Source organism: Phocoena phocoena, chromosome 14 (genome assembly GCF_963924675.1).
Source record: "Phocoena phocoena chromosome 14, mPhoPho1.1, whole genome shotgun sequence".
Taxonomy (NCBI): domain Eukaryota; kingdom Metazoa; phylum Chordata; class Mammalia; order Artiodactyla; family Phocoenidae; genus Phocoena; species Phocoena phocoena.
This window is the reverse complement of record NC_089232.1, coordinates 30976773-30985504: the sequence shown is the minus strand read 5'-3', so window position 1 is coordinate 30985504 and position 8732 is coordinate 30976773. Positions and strand designations below refer to the sequence as shown.

The 8732-nt window shown below is 46.8% G+C and overlaps 1 protein-coding gene and 1 pseudogene across 1 annotated transcript; one reads left to right on the top strand and one right to left on the bottom strand.

The window, feature by feature from the left end:
• Window positions 1-1209: 1209 nt before the first annotated feature.
• On the bottom strand, window positions 1210-5582 carry FAM136A (family with sequence similarity 136 member A). The gene is made up of 3 exons (XM_065891648.1): window positions 5496-5582; window positions 4432-4572; window positions 1210-1398 (listed from the first exon to the last, which is right to left on the bottom strand). The coding sequence occupies exons 1-3, from the start codon at window positions 5580-5582 to the stop codon at window positions 1210-1212; spliced, it is 417 nt and encodes a 138-aa protein (XP_065747720.1).
• On the top strand, window positions 2424-2728 carry LOC136134133 (non-histone chromosomal protein HMG-14 pseudogene; annotated as a pseudogene).
• Window positions 5583-8732: the final 3150 nt, after the last annotated feature.

The window sequence follows — 8732 nt, the reverse complement described above, 5'->3', positions numbered from 1 at the left end:
AAGTTGGTAAAAACACAAGGTCCTTAATAAAACAATAAGGTGCCAGAACTGGGGCAAGAACAACGCATGTCGCAAAAGTAGTATTTGGTAACGGAGGGCTGTCTCGGTTTTTGCTCTAAAGGAGTCACAGCTTGCCCGAGTTGCTTACTTTTTCTCCTTTGACCTTCGTGTTGCCAAGGGATTGTTTCAACAGAGCTCTGTTATCACAGGGGGCAAAGTAAGCAATACTGGGTGTAGGCTTTCATTCTATTTTGTTTTATGAAAACCAGATTTTTCCAAAGCCAGTACTTCATAACTCTAATTAAGCAGCTAACAATTCCTCTTTCACTGTTCATTCTTGAATACTAGCATATAGCACAATCAAAATCCCCTTTCCCTTCAAGGGTGAGTGTCACTGCAAGATTGTCTTGTCACTCGGCTGACTCTGCTGCTGACAGCCTCAGGGCTCATCATGGCTGCCAGTCAGAGGGAAGGTCTGCTTCCCCTACCAGTGTGATAGCGCTGCTTATATTTTTGCAGGGTCTCCAGGCTGAAAGATGTCATGTGTGAGAATTTTAAGAAATGCTCATCCACATCCTGACGGCCAGAAATGAATATCCGCAAGGACCCTTTCAAAGTTTTTATCGAAACTACCTCTCCCAACTCTACATCTTAAAGTAGCTTCATGCCCTTGTATATAAAACAAAACCACGCAAAACAAATCCCTAGAAGCCCCCTTTCCCCTTCTAAATTAGTGACCTCATGGATTTTGTTTTATTTCCAGTTTGTGGGAAACGTTGTAGTGATCCTTCTGGTAAACAGGAGGTTGGCAACAAACAGCAACACCTCTCCTCACACTCCACCAGCTCATAAGCAGGTCAGATGAACCTGCCAGCCTGTTGGTATCTGTGTACTAAGAGAATCTGGTACCTTGGAGGGCTGTGGTTTGGTACAAGGGAGACTCCCTGTTGCCAGGATAAGCACTTGCCACGTGAAATTCAGGCTCATAAAAACTCTCCTGTGCTATCTCTGACCCCAATTTTAGCACCAGGTTTTTCACTTTCTAGGTTTCAAACACAAAGGAACCAGTGTCCAGAGGCAAGTGACATAGGCCTTAAACTTGCTGCCATCCTTAATTTCCTCATTCATAAACTTTCCTTAGAAAACCCAAATCCCCATTTCTTTTTAAATGGACTCCTGCCTTCAGCCCCGATGGCCAATAGCAGACATCTATTTCCCAATGGATGAGAGAGACTCCTTCATCTTCTTGGTCATGGTTGGGATGAGGTTCATGTGGTCATCCACACACGTGGTCACGCAACTCTCCAGCTGCCGCTTCACCTGAAGCTCTTTACTCCCCGCATCAATTGAATCTTTGGCTTTGTCGTTGCAATGCATAGTGCACCGGGCCAGGCGGTCCTGCGGCAAGAGGGAAAAGGGTAGAGGAACTGAAAGGCTGGCCTTTATTTGCCAAATGCTTGTCACGTGCCAGGCTCTGTGCTACGTATTTTTCTACATATTACGTGGGTTATCTTGATCAATTAAAGTGACACTATCGTGCAATTAACCAGGATTGTCCTGATTGAAACAGAGGGTGGCACCACGAGGGCCCAGGGAAAGCATCACTAGAAAGCAGGTGAATAATAGAATAAATTGTACAGAAGCCCCTTCCAGGAGGTGAGAAGGAACTAGAGGCTAATGTTATCAACTATAGACTTTCAAACACCTTGATTTTATAAGGTCTGTACTTGCTACAGAAAAATACTCAATTCAACGAATATTTATTGAGCATCTACTATGTGCTAGGGACTCTTCTAATGTTGGGGAATACAGCAATGAGTAAAACAGATAAAATTCTTGCCTTCATTGAACTGATACTCCAGTGAGGGGAGAGAGACAAACAAAATAAATAAGTGGAGATGTTGGGGGAAACAGTTGGATACATGAATCTGGAGATCAGGAGTAAAGCTGGTCTAAATATATGAATGTAGGTGTTGTCAGCATATAGATGATATTTGCTATGAGACTAGAGAACTAGATTGAAAAGAAAAAAGATCCAAGGACAGCCCTGGCACTCCAGTGCTCTTCAGAGGTTGGAGAGGGAAAAAAACAGTAAATGAGAACAAGAAAGGAGAGAGGGAGAGAGGTGGAAAACCAGGAGAGTGAGTCATCCTATCCTGGTGGCCAACTGAGTACAAATTTTTAAGGAGGGGGAGAGTAATCCACTGTGTCAATGATGCAGGTAGGTTGAGTAAGATGAAGAATGAGAAATGACCACTCCCATGGAAGGGAGTGGCAAGAGTGGTTCTGGCACAGTGGAAAAGTCAGTCTGATTGGAGGAGTGAAAAGTGAATGGAAGGGGTCCCAGCAGCTCGGGCGGAGGGAGAAGCGGCAGCGGCCAGGCAGCCCAGCTTCGAGAAGGCTCTCGGAGCCCCGCCGCGACGATGCCTAAGAGGAAGGTCAGCTCCGCCGAGGGGGCGGCGAAGGAGGAGCCCAAGAGGAGATCGGCGAGGTAGTCAGCTAAACCGGCTCCTGCAAAAGTGGAAACGAAGCCAAAAAAGGCGGCAGGAAAGGATAAATCTTCCGACAAAAAAGTGCAAACAAAAGGGAAAAGGGGAGAAAGGGAAAACAGATTGAAGTGGCTCACCAAGAGGCTAAAGAAGACTTACCTGCAGAAAATGGAGAAACTAAAAATGAGGAGAGCCCAGCTTCTGATGAAGCAGGAGAGAAAGAAACCAAGTCTGATTAATATCACACACCTGGTCCTATCAGGGGTCCCTGTTTCCCTTCTTGTACAATCCAGAGGAATATTTTTATCAACTCTTTTGTAAATGCAGGTTTTTTAGTAGCTCTAGAAACATTTTTAAAAAGGAAGGAATCCCACCTCATCCCATTTTTTAAGTGTAAATGCTTTTTTTTCAGAGGTGAAATCATTTGCTGGTTGTTTATTTTTTGGTACAACCAGGAAATAGTGGGATATTGAATATGGGAGGCTTTGATTGCCTTGGGTGTCAGTTTAACATTCCACAGATGGAGGGTAGTTTTTCTATCCTATAATACAAAGCATACCAAATGGCAGTTTGGAGTCACTTGTGCATTTAATGTCTTAAACACTTTAAATTACTTCTCTTCCCACGTTGTTTTTGGTAGAATTGTTTCCTAAAGCAAACCACTCACCCCTTGATCTTGGCTCTCCTGGGCAGAATTTTGTGCACTCTGTAACATCTTTGGTCGTGGTAGCCCAGTTCTTCTAGTAACTGTTAATGTGTTGTCAACGATTGACAATTTGAGTATGTAGTGTATGTGATATTAAATTGTGAATTAGTGGGACTTACGATGTAACAGCATATCAATATTTGAAGATATTGGTACTTGATATCCTGTGAAGGAAAATTTGCCCCCAAATTTTAAGCTGGAAAGTCACTGGAATAACTGTTCAGAAAAGAATCACAACTACATGATTTTTTAGGTTTTTGGTACGTATGTTGAGAATTGTGTACAAATTGAAATGTCTGTGTATTGATCCTCAAAACAACCAATAAAATCTCAATTACGATAGAAAAAAAAAGTGAATGGAAGAAGAAAGTTGTACAGTAATTCAAGAAGCAAATTTTGAAAGACCCTATCTATAAAATAAGGTGTCAAACACAAAGAAACCCCCTGAAGTTCCATGATCTTGGAGAAGTTATTCTTTTATAGTGTCAGTAATTTTGAAGAATTTTATGTAGAATGTAAAAATGTACCACATTAGATAGAATTTTTCCATTTGAACAGAATCCCAGGCTATGAAAACTGGTTCAGAGGTGGGCCCTGCTTCCCCAAGTTCCAGGAAAGTATATCCAGAGGAAGGGAGTAAAAGGAAGTTGTGGATACCCTTTGCTCCAGAGAGGGACACTGTAGGGAGGCTCTTAGTGACCTCAAAGAGGCTTGTGAGTCAGGCATTGGTGAGTCAACAATAATAATTCTTCACATAAATGGCTGCTTTTTAGTGACACAGGAGCTGCCCCCTGGGTGTAGCAAGTAGGACCATCCTGGGTGGGAATATCCACAAAATGACGGCAGGATCTTGTTCTAATCTGTACGCTTTAAAGACTGGCCCATTCCACTTTCCTGGGGATTCTGCTGTTGTAAGAATGAATTAATATGTTTTAGAAAGCTTTATACTATACAGTATACATATGTATTTGATATTTATGGGGGAAAAAAACATAAGGCTCTTGGTCATGAACTCCCTTGGTTAACTCCCTTTTACATTGTTTCTATGGGAAATTTTTACAGCACTCAAGCTCCTGGACTTTTTCCAAAATTTGAAACTGTGTAAAGAGTAGTTGGCCATAGGACTGTCACAAATGTTAACACAGAACCAAGACACTAAAGCTAAGAGTTTTGAACAAATGTCATCTGCAAAAGAGCAACATCAAGGGCTAGGGTCATCTGTTTGGAATCCCTCACCTGGAACTTCTCCAACTCGCTGGTCACCAGGGCCTGGGCTTGAGCCAGAGGTGCATGGCAGCGCTCAATGCACTGGTGCACTTGCTGCATGGACGCCTGGCTGTCCTCACAACAGCCGGCGCTGCACCGGAACATGAGGCCCTGTGGGGGGAGGGCAGAGGGAGGTTAGGTAGTAAAGCCTCCGGGACAGAGATGACCACGGAGTGCAACAGAGGCTAGGAGAAGCATCATACCCGCACCTCTCCTTAGAATAGACATCAGGACCTTAAAACCACGAAGAGGAACATTATCCTCGGTGCCTAGCGTAGTGTTTCACAGCCTCCTTGCCGCTAGCTCATTGGCACTTGTTGAATCGAAGGCTGGGTGGAGAGGGAAGGTGGTGGAGGGTCAGATGAAGCCAAGCTCTGAAAACCTGGTGCCTAAACCACACGGTCCAGAGGTCAGCAATCTAGTAACCTACATTCCACCAGGGAGCAACTGGTCCACTGACTCCAGGGGCACCTTTACAAGGGAAACCCACAATCCGGTTAGGGAAGCAGAACCAGCAGCCACAAAACATTTAGGAGATGAAAGCGGAACAGCACATAAGCCAGCGCTGTGTGGTGCCAGGTTCGGTGCAACAGAACCGGGCATGACCTGGCCATTGAGGAGGCCGAGCGCAGTCCCCTTTCCGGTCTTTCACCCTGGCTGTGCTCTTTCCGGGCCTCTGGCTGATCACCTGCAGAAGGGGCCGCGCAAGTGGGGAAGGTCGGGGAGGCTGAACGTCTTACACCAGGGCTTCTTAACCCTGCCCCGGGGACACCCCCTCCCCCGGCCTGGCCTTGGGGGCAGACGGCATTGCGCATGGCGAGGGAGCACAGATTTCATCCGCTCAGCCGAAGCTCCAGAAGTTCTGTCTGAGGGTGAGCCGAGCTTTAGAGGACGCCGCGACGACCCCAGGGACACCCCGACCCGGGTCTGCGGGGAGGGAGGCAGTGGCACTGGGGATCGTGCGACGGCTGCGGGAAGGGGCCAGGAATCCCGGACCGCCTTGGCTCCTCCCGGCTCGGCCCCCGACCCGCTACCTGCATCTTCCGGATGTTCTCTCTCTCCAGACTCTTCACCATAGAGTCCACCGCCTCCTGCACCCGGAGCTGCTGCAGCTCCGCCATGGCGACACGGCGCAGCTCCTTGCCGCGCCGGCGCCCACATGGACTCCCGGGCACGAGCCCGCCCCCTCGCCGTCTCTTCCCGGGTCACCGCGGTGAGCCCTTTCCGGGTCCACGCCGCCGCCTAGCGTCCGAGATGAGCAACTGCACGTACGGCGGCTAGCTTCTGCCCGCGCTCCCTGGCCTCCCCACCCGGAGTCCCCGCCCACCTCTAGCCTCCTTCACCTGGTTCGCCCACCTCCGCCGGCAGTGTAAGCGCCGAGACTGCATTTTCCCCTCTACCTCCCTCCGTCCCTCTTATGTATTTATTTTTTAAAATTGAAGTATTTACAATGTTGTGCCAATCTCTGCTGAAAAAAAGTGAAAAAATATTTAATATAATTAACATAAAAGATAAGTGCGCAGATCTTGGATGTAAACACCTTGATGTGTTTTAACAAACCTTGCCCTTTCCCAGTCAATCCCCGCCCATTCCCTCCCTATCTCCCCACTCCAGACCCCAGGCAACCACTGATCCGCTTTCTATCACGACAGATTACACGTTCCCTTTCTAGAATTTATAAATCATTCCTATGTACTTTTTTGGGGGGTTTGGCTTCTTCACCTAACATAACGCTTTTGAGATTGAGCCTTATCTTCAGTTCCTTTTTGCTGCTGAATAGTATTCCATTGAATGGACATAAAGCAATTTGTTTTTCCATTCCTCTGTTGATGGACATTTGGGTCTTTCCCAGTTATTAGCTATTCTGAATAAAGTGGTGACTATGAACATCCTTGAGCAAGTCTTTTGTAGACATAGATGTCCATTTCTCTTGGGTAAATATCTAGAAGTGGAACTGTTGGATTGTTGGTAGATGTATGTTTATGAATTTATTTCTAATGAGAAATTATTAACCTCAAAGGAGCAACGCAGGGGCTACAGATATTCAATCGACAATGAAGCATGTATACGCCAGTAACAGTGGGCTGTTTCTGAGCTCCTGGCAGTTCTATCAGGAATGCCCAACCCCACCTTCAACTTTACTGTCCTATGTATTCATTGATTAAACACATGCAGTCGTCCCTCGGTATCCCTGGGTTCCGCATTCGCAGATATGGAGGGCCGACTATGATACTTGAGTGTCGGTGTCAGGACTTTTAGTGGGTCCTGTAACCAACCCCCCGCGGATACCAAGGGACAACTGTAGCTGGTGCGTGCTAGGCACAAGGCACTGTGGTAGGGACGAGGGTCCACAGGGGAGCCTTGGTGAGGGTGAAGGGGGCAGACAGGTAGTGTTGGAAGAGATGTGCTAATACGGGGTGACCGCGGCTGGCAAGAAGGAAGAGAGCAGTCCAAGTGTCTCAGGAACGCTTCCTTAGAGGATACGACAAGTGGGTGTTTTTGCCTGGCACACGAGACGGTGAAGAGAATGCCATACCAGGCACGGGGAGCTGCCTGAACAAAACAGAGTGTGAAACAGCGTGAAGCTTTGGGGAAGCCAAGTGGTTTTGCTGACTTGGAACCCGGAGTAGAAAAGGAGAATAATGAGTGAGGGACACAAGGAAAGGGACCTTGACTTTGGAATTTAGGCATTTGCTGCCACCGGACACTAGATGGCAGCAGAACTCTGGTTTGAGGGCAGTGGGCCGCTTGACTCACCCCAAAGACTTCAAGCCTCAAGGTCCTTCTCTAGCCCAGGGGCTGGTAACTTCCAGGAAACCACTGTTCAGCATCTGAAACATCGTTTACACTTCAAGCCAGTCTAGAGGCGGCTACCAGCAGCCTCTGGAATTAGAATGACCCCGGCTATTACTGAATGTGCCAGGGTTTGTTTTAAGTTCTTTATATGGGTTATCTCATTTAATACCCACAGCAATCCTATGAGGTGAGAACTTTATTACCCACTTTTCTCCTGCTTACGGCAGAAAACTGAGGTCTAGGGAGGTGAAGCCATTTGCCAAAGGTTGCATATTTAGAAGCTAGAATCGGTGGAGCTAGACTTCCAACCTGCATAAGCTAACTCCAAACTGTGAAGTAGGAAATCTCTGTTATGACCGACAATGTTTATACTTATGTTTCCATATTCCATGGAGAGTTCTTACTTTCTTTGTTATAGAACAATCTGAAATGTCTCACGTTTCCCCCTTATTTCTAAAATGTCAGATTGAATCTCTCCAACAAGTCCTACTTTTAGGAGCCCAGTTAATCACACTGAAATGAATTTAAAAGTCCTTGAGTAATGCAGCCTTACTAGTTTGTTTATATGAAATGAATGGTTCTTTAGTATATTTATGAAAAATGATTCCTGACTTCATTTGGCTTTGGAAACCTACATGGTGGAAGCAGTTTAATCTCATTTTAGGAAGCTCAGATACCTTGTTTGTGTTATTTTCCTGGTGCTTTGGGAGTAGGAAACGAGGTTTCAGGATTCGAGATCTTGTGTGGCCCAGCCTTGGTTGACTCACTGGAAACAAGTCTGAGCCCCTTCAGGGTCCTGGATGGTCAGTTGTATAATCTTGATTCCCTTTCTACCTCCCCTGCACGTGAGGCTCTGCTCTCAGACCCTGGTTGTGGCCCAACAGCGTCCGAAATACTCCTAGCCACTCTGCCAGAGAAAAACAGTGGCAATACATAGGCCAAGACTCTTTCTTATATTCAGGTATGGGTGGGATAAAGGGGGCCCTGGGACCTTGGGATGATAGGAGGAAGTGAAATTTGCTCATTGCTGTCACCTTGACTGAACTTCACGTTAGCAATGGGTGACAGCCAGAAAGCCCTTTGGCCAACCTAGGTTAAAGAGCTCCGGAGGCTTCCCTGGTGACGCAGTGGTTGAGAGTCCGCCTGCCGATGCAGGGGACATGGGTTTGTGCCCCGGTCCGGGAAGATCCCACATGCCGCGGAGCGGCTGGGCCCGTGAGCCATGGCCGCCGAGCCTGCGTGTCTGGAGCCTGTGCTCCGCAACGGGAGAGGCCACAACAGTGAGAGGCCCGCGTACCGCAAAAAAAAAAAAAGAGCTCTAGATGAACCTCTATGCATCAAACGGATAATTCAAAAAACAATTCTTATGTTATCACTTTCTAGTCATGATATTCTATTCCTTGGTAGGTTAGGAAGTCTGCTGAGGAAAAGAAAACTCTCACACAAAGAATACCACCTTCTGTAGAATGAGGAAT

Coding starts and splice junctions, on each gene's coding strand:
- FAM136A (XM_065891648.1), bottom strand. CDS start 5,582: ATGGCGGAGCTGCAGCAGCTCCGGGTGCAGGAGGCGGTGGACTCTATG. Junction 4,573..5,495: donor AGAACATCCGGAAGATGCAG/GTAGCGGGTCGG, acceptor CTCCCCCCACAG/GGCCTCATGTTCCGGTGCAG. Junction 1,399..4,431: donor GCGAGTTGGAGAAGTTCCAG/GTGAGGGATTCC, acceptor CTCTTGCCGCAG/GACCGCCTGGCCCGGTGCAC.